General features: G+C 37.8%; 3 protein-coding genes across 4 annotated transcripts; 2 read left to right on the forward strand and 1 right to left on the reverse strand.

The window, feature by feature from the left end:
- The first annotated feature begins 382 nt into the window (after positions 1 to 382).
- Positions 383 to 2,210, forward strand: LOC103435352 (uncharacterized). The gene is made up of 2 exons (XM_008373740.4): positions 383 to 634; positions 1,751 to 2,210. The coding sequence occupies exons 1-2, from the start codon at positions 452 to 454 to the stop codon at positions 1,931 to 1,933; spliced, it is 366 nt and encodes a 121-aa protein (XP_008371962.2). The 5' UTR covers positions 383 to 451; the 3' UTR covers positions 1,934 to 2,210.
- Positions 2,211 to 3,106: 896 nt separating this feature from the next.
- Positions 3,107 to 5,060, forward strand: LOC103435350 (pentatricopeptide repeat-containing protein CRR2, chloroplastic-like). Its single transcript, XM_008373737.4, has one exon. The coding sequence runs from the start codon at positions 3,341 to 3,343 to the stop codon at positions 4,934 to 4,936; it is 1,596 nt and encodes a 531-aa protein (XP_008371959.2). The 5' UTR covers positions 3,107 to 3,340; the 3' UTR covers positions 4,937 to 5,060.
- An 89-nt stretch (positions 5,061 to 5,149) lies between these two features.
- Positions 5,150 to 11,041, reverse strand: LOC103435351 (E3 ubiquitin-protein ligase RGLG4). 2 transcript variants are annotated; one of them, XM_029102872.2, is made up of 11 exons: positions 10,457 to 11,041; positions 7,177 to 7,261; positions 6,914 to 7,054; positions 6,704 to 6,817; positions 6,525 to 6,622; positions 6,361 to 6,440; positions 6,156 to 6,261; positions 5,940 to 6,067; positions 5,725 to 5,851; positions 5,550 to 5,606; positions 5,150 to 5,474 (listed from the first exon to the last, which is right to left on the reverse strand). In XM_029102872.2, exons 1-11 carry the CDS (start codon positions 10,712 to 10,714, stop codon positions 5,388 to 5,390), a joined length of 1,281 nt encoding a protein of 426 aa, XP_028958705.1. In that variant the 5' UTR covers positions 10,715 to 11,041; the 3' UTR covers positions 5,150 to 5,387. The 2 variants fall into 2 exon arrangements, with proteins under 2 accessions (XP_028958705.1, XP_070678758.1); XM_070822657.1 differs by lacking the exon at positions 10,457 to 11,041 and adding an exon at positions 7,345 to 7,461.
- Between the last annotated feature and the right edge of the window lie 1,139 nt (positions 11,042 to 12,180).

Here is a 12,180-nt window from a genome sequence, read left to right on the forward strand (position 1 = left end):
AGTTTCCGGTACTGTTCATTTTAACAAAGAATCACATTTTTACACTAAAACGTCAGTCATGATACTATTCAATTTACCTTATCATTAAAAATAAAAATTTTCAAGTTATTTTCATTAATTTTTCTTTGTATCTTTGGTCAAACTATTCACATACAATTCGAATAGGCTGGTCTAGCCAGTTGGGTCGGATAAATACTCACCGCCAAAAACCACCTCAAAAATTGTAAGAAAAGCATTGTCATTGGGCCGAAACCAATGGGCCGTACAGAGTAAAGGTTCAGACACTTGTGACACCTCAGTCCAGCTAAAGAGACCACGTACTAAGTCTTTAGTCCACGGAAGAAAGACACGTGTCAAGTCCAATAAGAGCCCAATCCAACCTGAACAGAAGAAAAACGAACCGAAAACCAGAGAAGGCAAAAGAGACGGACCGACGAGCTTCAAGTCGAGAATGCCGATGCTGTGGAGGTGGATAGTGAACAAGACCCGTGACTCGACGCCCTTCTTCTTGGCCTTCGCCACCGTCTGCGGCGTCGTTCCGGGCGTTATTGGTTACTTCGTTATGCAGACGACCAACTCCGGAAACCAACAGCTGGAGGCCGAGCTCCGCCGCAACGCCCGACCCGAATCCATGGTGCGTTTCTGTTAAACTCCATGGTTTTCTGAAATTATATTCGGTTTTAAGAAATGGGTTTTGCTTGTAATTCCGCAAAAATTGTTAATTTGTGGAGTATTAGACGAACCCCGTTTCGAATCGCGAGGAAGTTAGGTGATCAAATTGATGATTAGGTTTGTGTGGATTGTTCTTGTTTGATGCAAATTCAAAGCTGCAATCTTGACTTGTTCATGAAGTTGTAATATGTTATATGAGTAATGTGTTTGATAAAATGAACCGTCTTCGTCTATGAAGTGACCTGAAAATTTTGGTGTGTTGAAACCAATGTGTGTAAGCTTCAAACTACTTTAGGTAAAGGATATACATCCGGTTGATTAATTTTCATTCACGAGTTTACAACACATGTACGGGCTCGTTTGGAAATGCCTTTAAAATGACTGATAGTGCTTTTAGAAAAAATGTTTTTACTTTCTTAAAGCGCTTCCCGCAAGAAGCACATACATCCATATGCTAGAATGTCGAAAAATTGTGGTGTTTGATGATATGGAACCAACTCAACCAAGTAGTTTTGCTTCTCCAATATCTATAACAAGGTTGTTTTGCTAAGATTGTGCCTCACAAAATTTGTAGGACCTTGCCTTTTACTTTATTGTTTACACTTTGTTAAAATTCGGTGTGATCGTGAAGCGTATTGGAAGTCTTGAGGCAAGTTTTGCTTCCATTTTTCCTCATTCGGCTCTAGAACAGATGATTGCTCGTCGATAACCCCTCTAAGTTGGTCTCGGTTCCAACATTTACCTTATTTTACATATTCTTCCCATTAGCTTAATTCATCAGAAACAGTGAATAAATCAAATCAAATCTTGTTGAGGAACCATTGCTCGTTCGTGTCTCACCTATTACAAAGGCATTCGGTACTGATCCCTATTGGATCGGAAAAAGTGAAGAAATCTCATGTTAGTATCAACAGCATCATCATTGTTGCTGATAATAAGTTTTATAACATCTTGTTATCGAAAGCTAAGCTAACTTATTTATTTCAAATGGATTTCAATTTCGGGTTGTTCTTGAAACGGTTTCGTACTCTGAATCACCGCAAATGCTGACAGTTTTTTGCTTGAAATTGTGAATCAGAGGATGGGGCAAGTAAATAAAGAAAGATTGGCAGAATTCCTTGGGGAGTTGCAGCGAAAGGAGAACACAAACGACCGCTATGTTGCTGCACTGAAAGGAGAGACATTGACTAGGAATCCATATGTGAGAATTCAACCAATTCCGAAGCCAAGCAATACTGAATCTGAGAAAGAACAGAAGTAGATGGAGTTATGCTGTCAGGGGTATCTGTACATTTCTTCAGAACAACTACATGGATGATGGGTTTTTGCGTTTTTGATGTTATACTTATGCACAAATTTGTGGGATGTGTCTGCTTTTTAAATGAATATTAAGACGCTTTCCACTTTAGATATTTGATTTTTGTCACAATTAGATATTGAAACGCTTTGCGATTTAGACGAAATTTTGTAAGGATAAACTGTGAATGAAGATCATGAACGGTTTGGAATATGAGAAAATATTGTGGAGTGTTTCCAAACGCGCGGTTAGTGCCATATTAAGTTACTACCTAGTTTTGAGTGATCCTGTGTAATTCTAAATTGCATTTTTATTTTTATACAAGCGATATTGGGATGGCAAAGCTGAACTGGGGGCTTCTGGTGCTGGTGCAAACACTTTTAATTGATGGTATCTCTTATCAACGGAGTGAGCAAAGGATGGTTTTTTTTTTTTTTTTTTGGTCGAACGAGGGAGGATGACTTTGATGCAACTCTTTCGCTGCTAGAATATGGGTGGACGATAAAATTGATATTTGTAACATGAGTGAAACTGTGACACTCTATTGTAAGCAGGGAAACAAGAGAGATTGAGAAAGCTGCCAAATGCCCCCCATCACCAGCTGAAGGTAGCAGAAGTAGCAGTGTATCGAGCCCGTAGTTGTGTCGTTGAACATGTCATGTACTTGATCTGCCGGAGTGGGTTTAGGCCTCGCCATCGAAGAAGTCGAAGATGAAGTGATCGGAAGATGCCACGCCATACGATAGCTTAAAGAAAAAGTGCCTTCGACCATAGAATGTGTGCGCTTGTAGTAGCAATAACTAGAGGACCTCATTCAAATTCAATACAAATAAAAAAACTTAATTAGACTTGAAGTGGAAGAAATTATTATCATAATTCAAACCATTTTTTTTTATCATAATCTAAAAGTCAGTAGAATGTTTCATTCAATTAAAGACCGTTCAACCATTCGGATAAATTGAACAAGTAGATGGTTCATAACCGTCAATTTGTTTGACATATATGAATGACTAAACGATCTCTAAACAAAATGAACTTTTCTAGAGATGATCTTTAGATGATGATAAAGAAAATGAATGGTTCAGATTATGATATTTGTATAATGAGTGATGTTAGGTCGTCGTGTAAGAAAGAATGACTCTTTACATGTAAGGAGTCAAGTAGTGTCTAAAATAGAACGATAAAAATTCTCATGCAACCTTACTTCTTGAATTAAATATTAGAATTGCTTATTGGGGGTTGGACTACAGGGCAATGAAGCAGAATTCATTCCCTTTGGCATTCCATTAACAATTTGTGAGCTTGTATTGCCATTGACACAGATAGACTACTGCAATGGTAGCATCTTGGTAATTTCCTGTACCTTCTGTAATGGTGCTGCTACTCAAGACCCAGATAAATGGTTTAGCCAGACAAGCGGAGGTTTTAATTTCATGGAAGGAACCCTTCAGATTATTAGGGTTTTTCATTGGTGGCAGAACATACACGACACTTCATTGCAGAGACTCTTATCACTATACCTACTTGCTGCAACACTGTAAAAGCACCAAATCGATCAAAAAACTCCATGCCCAGATAACCACTGGAGGTTTTGAGCAAAACCCATTTGTCGTTGCAAAGCTAGTTGGCAAGTATGTTGAGTGCAGTGAATCAAGCATGGAAGCTGCACGGAAGGTGTTTGATAGATTGCTCGAGAGAGATGTTTTTGTGTGGAACATGGTTATTCAGGGTTATGCGAATGTGGGTCCTTTTGTTGAAGCACTCAATGTGTATGATAGAATGCGGTTGAGTGGTGTGCCTGCAAATAGGTACACCTACCCTTTTGTGCTCAAGGCTTGTGGTGCAATGAGAGATGGAAAACGAGGTCGGATTGTTCATGGACATGTCGTGAAATGTGGACTCGACTCGGATTTGTTTGTTGGGAATGCTCTTATTGCCTTGTATTCCAAGTGTGAGGAGATTGAGATATCGAGAAGAGTGTTTGATGAAATACCTGGGAAAGATTCTGTAAGTTGGAATTCCATGATTTCAGGGTATACGGCAAATGGAAATCCTCACGAGGCTCTAATGCTTTTCCACACCATGCTGCAAGATCATGCTGCATCCTTGCCTGACCATGCCACTCTTGTGTGCATTCTTCCGGCTTGTGTTGAAGCATCAGCTATCGAAGTTGGCTTTTGGATTCATTCTTTCATTATAAAGTCAAGTATGAAAGTAGACGCTGTTTTAGGCAGCGCTCTCATTACAATGTACGCAAATTGTGGTCGCGTAACCACTGCCAGAGTTATTTTTGATCAAATCAGTGAGAAAAATGTGGGGGCGTGGAGTGCAATGATGCGGTGTCATGGAATGCATGGGCATGCAGATGAGGCACTCCAAATGTTTTCACAGTTTGCGGAGTCTGGCTTACGCCCGGATGGTATTGTATTTTTGTGTTTGCTGTCCACTTGTAGTCACTCGGGGTTCATCACAAAAGGCTTGGAACTTTTTGAGAAAATGGGAGAATATGGAGTAGCGAAAAGCAAGAAACATTATGCTTGTGTGGTCGACCTTCTGGGAAGAGCTGGTTTACTTGACCAGGCGGTTGAACTTATCAGAACCATGCCCATGGAGGCAGGTAAAGATGTATATGGGGCCTTACTGGGAGCTTGTAGAATACATAATAACATAGAACTCGCCGAAAAAGCTGCAGAAAAGTTGTTTGTTTTGGACCCTGAAAATGCTGGGAGGTATATTCTTCTGGCCAGCATGTATGAAGATGCAGGTAGATGGGAGGATGCTGGTAGAGTGAGGAAGCTACTGAGAGACAACAACGTCAAGAAACCAACTGGAAGTAGTTCGATCGAGGTGGAATGTATGTATCACAGATTTGGAGCAGATGATGAATCTCACCCGTATACAGACCAAATTTTCAACACATTGCAGAGACTGGATAGGATAATGGAAGAAGAAACACTGAAACAGTGATGGTTTAAAGTGATTGTCGTATCCCAGACGAGTTATACAATTTGATAAGCTTACGGATAGTCAACATTGTCACTGTTAGAGCAATTGCTCTGGATTATTGACCTAATACATTTTGTTCTAGGAAGTTTACGCTTTTCATTTGCGTATTAACTTGATTCTTCAGCAAATTGAACGAATTATAACTCCATCAATTTTCTCGCTAATTCGCAAAAGTTGAAAGAAGAAGCACAACTCACGAGTTCTGATGATTTTAAGCAAACCAAACATCTTACAGATGATTAAAAATAAAGCAGCATTACACATTAGAGTTAGAAAGCAGGGCTGTGCGATCTGGTGCAATTCAACACCCGGGTGTCACTGACGGAAGGCAGACAATCTCTAAAAGCTATATATACACAATCTGATAAACAACGAACGAATCCTTTTGTGCGGTTATCCAGGATTCGTTCGGTTATCCAGCGAAAACCCTGAGACGGCTGCGGATTGGCTGGCGGCAAATTGGACAGGCGGACAATCTCGGTCCACAGTCTCTGCAGGACTGCAATGAAATAACTGTTAGTGCCATGTAAAATAGGAAGGAACAAAGACAAATGGTTGTGCTAGTGCAGCTCACCATATGTCCACAGCCAAAGGCTAGGTCCTTTGGATTAGTTAGGCAGATTGGACAGACCTGCATTCAAATTGAAAAGCAGGAAACAAAATCAGTAATCCGAATTTGTAAGGAGCTCAACGACATTTTGCTTTGGTCATCTACGTACAGCAATTGAAAAAGTTACAAGAAAATATACCAGCTCGCTTCGTTCATCACCCCCAGGTGCTGAAAGACCACTTGGTTCGCGAGTTGGCAGTGCACGAGGAGAGTAAGGAGCTGGTGGAGGGCGTGGAACAATTCTGTTGCCGTTCCCTGCCGTGCGTCTTTTTCCAGGTACAATAAAACTTATATTAGTAAGCATACGCGTGCTCGTAGCTATTCCAATCAAAATGATGTTTATGCTAACCATACCCAAGTAAACTGAGTTCAATAGCTGCCTTATACTGGATTGGGATTTCCATGAGGGCAGCCAGAGCAAATGCAGCTTCTTTCTCAGTGGAAGTCGCGCGCTTAGACATAATTTCGGTAAAGTTAACAAACTACACGAAAACAAACTAGTTGGTGAACTAATGTCTGCTTAAAATTTCTGCATTGACAGTTAAGTTAGTGGTATATAGATTATAATACCTGAAAATTATCAAAATCGCGTGAAGGGATCTTGTCATCGAACTTCCTCATGTCTTCCCAGGGACCATCGCCGACTCCAACAAGAATAATCGAGAGTGGATAGAAACTGCTCACATAAGTTTTCAATTGCATTGATATCCTTAAAACTCTTGCATTGCATGGATATACATATAAAACAAAGGAAATGACAAATTCCATGTTCTACCTTGCATCTGCAATTGATTTGATCGTCTTCTCCTCCTGTGGACTCAATTCTTTGTCGCTAGTATTGATGCTTCTCGTGACCTTTACAATTAAGAAACTCGTACTTAGTCGAGGGAGAGGGAGAGGGAGAGAGAGAGAGAGAGAGAGAGAGCATCAGATATAAACCTGGCCATCTGCAATGATAACTAAGACATGGTATTGCCCCCCACTTTTCTCCACAATATCCATTGCAGCTTCAATTACAGGTCCATAAGAAGTTGGCCCTTAAACACAAAATATGTCTATAAATCTCTGACCCTAATGATATTCTAAATTATAACACAAAAACATAAGATTGCACCAACCCGAAAGTCGCAAATTTGGAACTATTCTTTTGTAGCAGGCCAAAACTTCTTCGAAGCCATGGCAGGGAGAATGATCGGTGTGAAAGCTGAACACCCCTTCGTCATGAGTGGTACCTAGAAAATAATTGGGAGGGAGGCAAAGTCATTGCAGTGATAAAAAAACATGAAACGAAAGAAAATAGTCCAGAGCTTCAAACCAGAGGCCCCTACCATCACCAAAGCCGAAACAAGGAATTAGGTTGTCTTCATCAAATGGAGCTAGAGTTTTTCCGACAATGGAGATTGCTTTCTCGTATGGATTAGGTTCATCGCCAATGGCGTGCAGGCTCCTGTTTTTGAATGAAGTTTTCCCTGCAGTAGCAACAACAACAACAACAAATCATCAGCTTCAAAGATGTCCATACACAAAATACATGATGCATGAAAGTGTATGTATATGAAGGCCATTGCAGTTTTAGTTTTCGTCCGTGAACCTGTCCATTCGTTGCTCTTGGTGAAGTCGATTCCGACAATGAGATTAGATGACTCTAAACCTTCTCTCCTCAAGGCATCAGTAACCTGCAAAATGAATCAATTGTATTCATTTTTTACAATGTTAAAGATGTTCATATTTTATTTTTTTCAGTTGTTACACATCATACAACGAGGGAGATAGACGCATAATCGCATAGTCGTATTCGCAAAGATAAGCATGAGAGATTTTTAAGTGTTCCGGAAACACAAGGAGGTACATCGCATGTCATAATCATGATCATGAAACAAGTGGAGGAACACTCAAAAATATACTCTCAGCCATTTATATCAAAATACGTGATGTACCGACTTGTGTTTCAGCAGTACGCTAAAATATCCAAGCAGTAAGGTTGTGGGACCACCTCTCCGAACCTTACTATCTAGAGCCAAGGACCAGAAAATCGGGGCCCATAATTTGTGGAAAAGAGAGATCGGAGGCTTTGGTTTGTGTAAGGTAAGCCGGCTAAATAAATTAATGGAGACCGTTAAATTAAATTTGAACGGTCCGAATTGTCTGATCCCCAGACTCCGAACAGCGAGATCCGGAGTGGATCTCTATCCCCACTGCCTTTGCTTGTGGTCAATGTGCTGACACTGCCCCATTGGCTAAGCTAAAGAAATCCAATATGCCATTGTGTGCCTTAAAAATAAGATTCTTAATTCTTCAAAGAGACGCGTTCACACGTCACTAATGCAAAAGAAAGAAGGATGCGTGCAACATGCATGATTAATAATTGAAGAGATTTTTTTAGTATGAACGGTACACAGAGTGGTATATCACGTGTTATTATACAAATAGTAGAATATATATGCTAAAAAGTTAATAACTTAAAAAATAAAATTTTCCTCCACTTCTATTAAAACACGTGATGTATCACTTTTGTTATCGTCACAATAAAAAATTTCTCTAATAATTGACATGGTGATAGCTGCTTGGGCCATGGTTAATTAAATAAATTGAAATTAACCACTCAATGAAAAATAAAATCATTTATTTTTTGTGATGATTTAGAATTGGATAGGACTAAGAGGAATAAGTTTGGAATACAACTCAAAGCACCATCCAAACCTCCAAACTTGTTTGAATAAGTTATAGACTCTCCAAGTCAGCACTATGGAGGACTGACAACAACTCCACTAAATGAGTGGATATTCATTTGGATTTTTTAGTGGTACTAAAATATCGTGCTATCAATGTACGAGTTTAATTAAGTTGATAGAATTAAAGTTTGGTTTGGTATTGTTGTGTTTTAAAAAAAAAATTGATTCTATTGTACTATGAAAAAAAAATAATAGAGTGTTGGTAATTTTTTTTGTAGAAATGCTTTTGAAAAAAAAAATAGTATTATAGTGTTTGATAAATTTTTATGTAAAAAATATGTGAAAAAAAACTGATTTTTCAAACTGAGTTTCGTAGCATTGTGTTTTTTTGGCTTCTTTTTCACTCAAAACTATAAAAAAAAAATGTTACAGAACAGTTTTTTTGATGGCACGATCAGACGACCTTGACGCTATCCAAGTGAGAAGTTGCGATGGCAGTGGCAGCCTTGGATCCTCCGCCTCGAGACGGCGGGACGGTTGAGAAGGGGCGAATGTCAGAGGAGACGACGGCCCCAGAGAAGAATTGAAAAAGACGCGGCAGAATCACCGAGAAGAAAGAAGAAGAAAATTTGAAGAAGCAGAACCGCAGAGGAGGAAGGAGAAAACCCGTGTTGGGGGAGGATCTGGAAGATCCGGACCAAAGGAATCTACAGAGAGGATACTATTCCTATCCCAGAAGTTAGGACCAATAATTAAAAGGTAGGTCCTACTCTTTAATTAATGAAATAAAAAAAAACATAATTATTTTAGTGGAACCCATGTGGTAAAGTATGTTTAAAGCAAGTGTACCAATATTATATCAACAGAAAAAAGGGGCACACTTTGAGGGACCCAGATCCTTTTCGGATGTAAAAAATTAAGCTTAAGAATCAAATGATCCGTATCATTGAAATTTGATCAAATAGTTACAAAGTTAAGGCATTTCTAAAAATTATAATAATTATAGTCGTTTGATCAAATTTTAATTATCCGAATCATTTGATATTTAGGTTCAATTTTGTTAGATCCGGAGAGGATCTGGATTCCACTTTGAGCTCATCCAATAACATATTCCCAAAAGCCATTATGAGAACAGAAACGTTCAATAATGATGTCATGTCTTTGAGATCATCGAATGGTTTTGGATCTTAGTCATTTGAATTGCTCCAGATCCAACTCCAACGACCATAAATGGTGTTGAAAGATGTAGCTAACCAATTAGTTTTCAGTCTAGTGGTAGGTAGTGGTACTTGTTACTCTTAATTCTAGTCTAAACTGTACTCGAATAGTCGTGTAAATTGGTCTAGAGCCATCATTGAAAGTCAATTAATCGGAAAGGAAAAAAATGGTTAATTTTGATTTAGAGGATGTTTTTTTCGAAAAAAAAAAAGAAAAAGAAAAAAAAAGGACTAATTGGTGATTTCATCACCATTGCAGTTCATCTTTTGAAAGTTGAGAAGACTCATAAAGTCATGGGTTTGGATCCTCGCTGGATCCCCTTCCTAAGGATTTTAAAGATCAATGAACACGGACCGTTGATAAAAAACTATGCGGTGACAATTTTTTCATTTTTTTATATTTTTTACGTAAAATGATACTGTTTTATTTTTAAAAATATAAAAAGCATTTAATTGGGACCGCACGATTTTTTATCAACAGTCCGTGTTCGTTGATCTTTAGGATCTTCAAGAAAAGGATCCGACAAGGATCCAAATCCTAAGGTTATTTCAGTATCCCTCTAACTACCATCATGTGATTGAATCCAACTCATAACATACTATTTAAGAATACTGATTTGAAATTAATCATCAACCACTAACACCATTGGTGATGGTTTTGACTTACAGGCTTACATGGTCATTGACTCATTGTACGTTTTATGTTGAAAAGTCCATAGTAACCCTTAGAACAAGACCAAAGATTTTTGGTCAATTACCAATTACGAAGGATAGTTAGAGGAGAAGAAGAACAAAAACAAAATTCTATCCAAAACAAAACCTTGGACGGTTAAAGGAGAGAAGAAACAATCCTCTGATTAAAACAGATATTCCCTAAATTTTAGGTGAAATTAATGATTAATTTTCATGCACTTGAATAAAAAGGAAAATTTTCATATGCTCTCTGCTTAATTTCAGACAAAATTATTAGAGACAGACAGACCTGTTCAATGGATGTGAAGTTATCAGGAATATAAGCGTACTTCTCCTTCTTCTGGGTGGAGAGGTTCTTCTCTGTACCGCTCTTTGCTTTGCTTCCACTTGAATCATTTGTGCTCCGTTTTCTGAACATCTTTGGATCATACGACGGCGTTCTTCCAGTTACGCTGTGATTGCTGCCGGCGGTGCTACCGGAGATACTTCTTGAAACTCCACGGCTGTTGTTCTGCTTGTGTTTGAAAAATGAGAAGAGGCTGCCCATAACAACATCTACTCTTCCTTTGTTCTTCAAGGCAAGGCCAGTAAATATAGTGGAAAACAAAGGGCAAAAGAGAGATGCAACTTTTAAGTAAAGAGCAGTGAGAGTGAAACTATGCACTGTGTCTGCTTTCGATTAAGAAGGAAAAAAAGGAAGAACATATGGGAGAGGAGTTGCAGGGAAGGGAGGTTAGGAATATGTGCCTTGCTTTGTTGCTGCCTATGAAGACTAAGGAAGCAGAAGACTTTCTGAGGAGTAAAAATGAGATTTCTTGCAAGTGAACGTTAGGTGACCGTTACACTTCACATGCTTTTTTTTCCAGGAGTATTCAACGGGCCGTTCTTGGAGATGTTTTTAAAATAACTGAAAATGTTTTTGATGAAATTAATTTTGAATTCTAAAAGCGTTTTTAGTATTTTTTGAAACAAACACCAGATATTTGCTTTTTGGAAGAATCATTTAAAGTGTTTTTCCGGAATCCAATTAGGATTTTATTAAAGATTGGCCTTCAAAATATTTTCATCAAAAATGTTTTCGGTGATTTTTAGAGCATTATCAAACTAGTCCTAGGTAATTTAGAAACTATGACACTATTTGGCTTCTTATATGTAAGGTGTCAAGCCTTTTGACATGACGATGGGATATTATTTTACCGCATAAAATCATATTTGAAGATCTTTTTGTATGAAATTTCTTTCGACTTAGTGATTGTTTAATCATCTATATGAAACAAAAAAAAAACAAAGTGACGGTCAAAAGAATACTTTTACCATAATTGTCTTTTTTTTAAAAACATAAATGGCTACATGATCTCAAAATTAAATGAATCTTCTATAAATGATATTTAAATGATGATAAAGAGCAACAATGTGAATTATAATATTTTAAAAGTAAAATGAAGTCACGTTGTTATAAAATGAGAAATAACTCCTTACGTACAGAGAAGATTAAATTTTTCTATGCCCATTTGTATGTGGCATCTTCGTGACCTCTATTATTGATTTATACATGTTAATAATTTTAACTCTTTTTAACTTTGTTGTCATAAACTTAACTCATATCAATCAATGATAGAAGCCACACAAAAAATGATTTTTAATTTTGCTATCATAAACTCAACACACGTTAATCAATAATAAAGGTCACACACAAAATGGAAAAAAAATCATTGTGACCGGAACATGGGTGGTACACCACGTGTTTTTATATAACTAGTGAAAAATTGTATTTTTTTAAGTTATTAACTTTTTAACACACATATCACACCTAGGGATGGGTAACCGCGGTTACCCGCCCATTTAAATTAAACGGTTACGATTATGAGTAACCGTTTAGATAAATAAACGGTTATAGGTATAACCGTTTACCCGTGAAATTTAAATTCGCGGTTATGGGTATTAACCGCGGTTACAAACGGGTAACCGTTTACCCATTTATTTTATATATGTAAAACTAACAAAAACCATGTT

The sequence above is a fragment of the Malus domestica genome, chromosome 05 (assembly GCF_042453785.1).
Source record: "Malus domestica chromosome 05, GDT2T_hap1".
Lineage (NCBI taxonomy): Eukaryota > Viridiplantae > Streptophyta > Magnoliopsida > Rosales > Rosaceae > Malus > Malus domestica.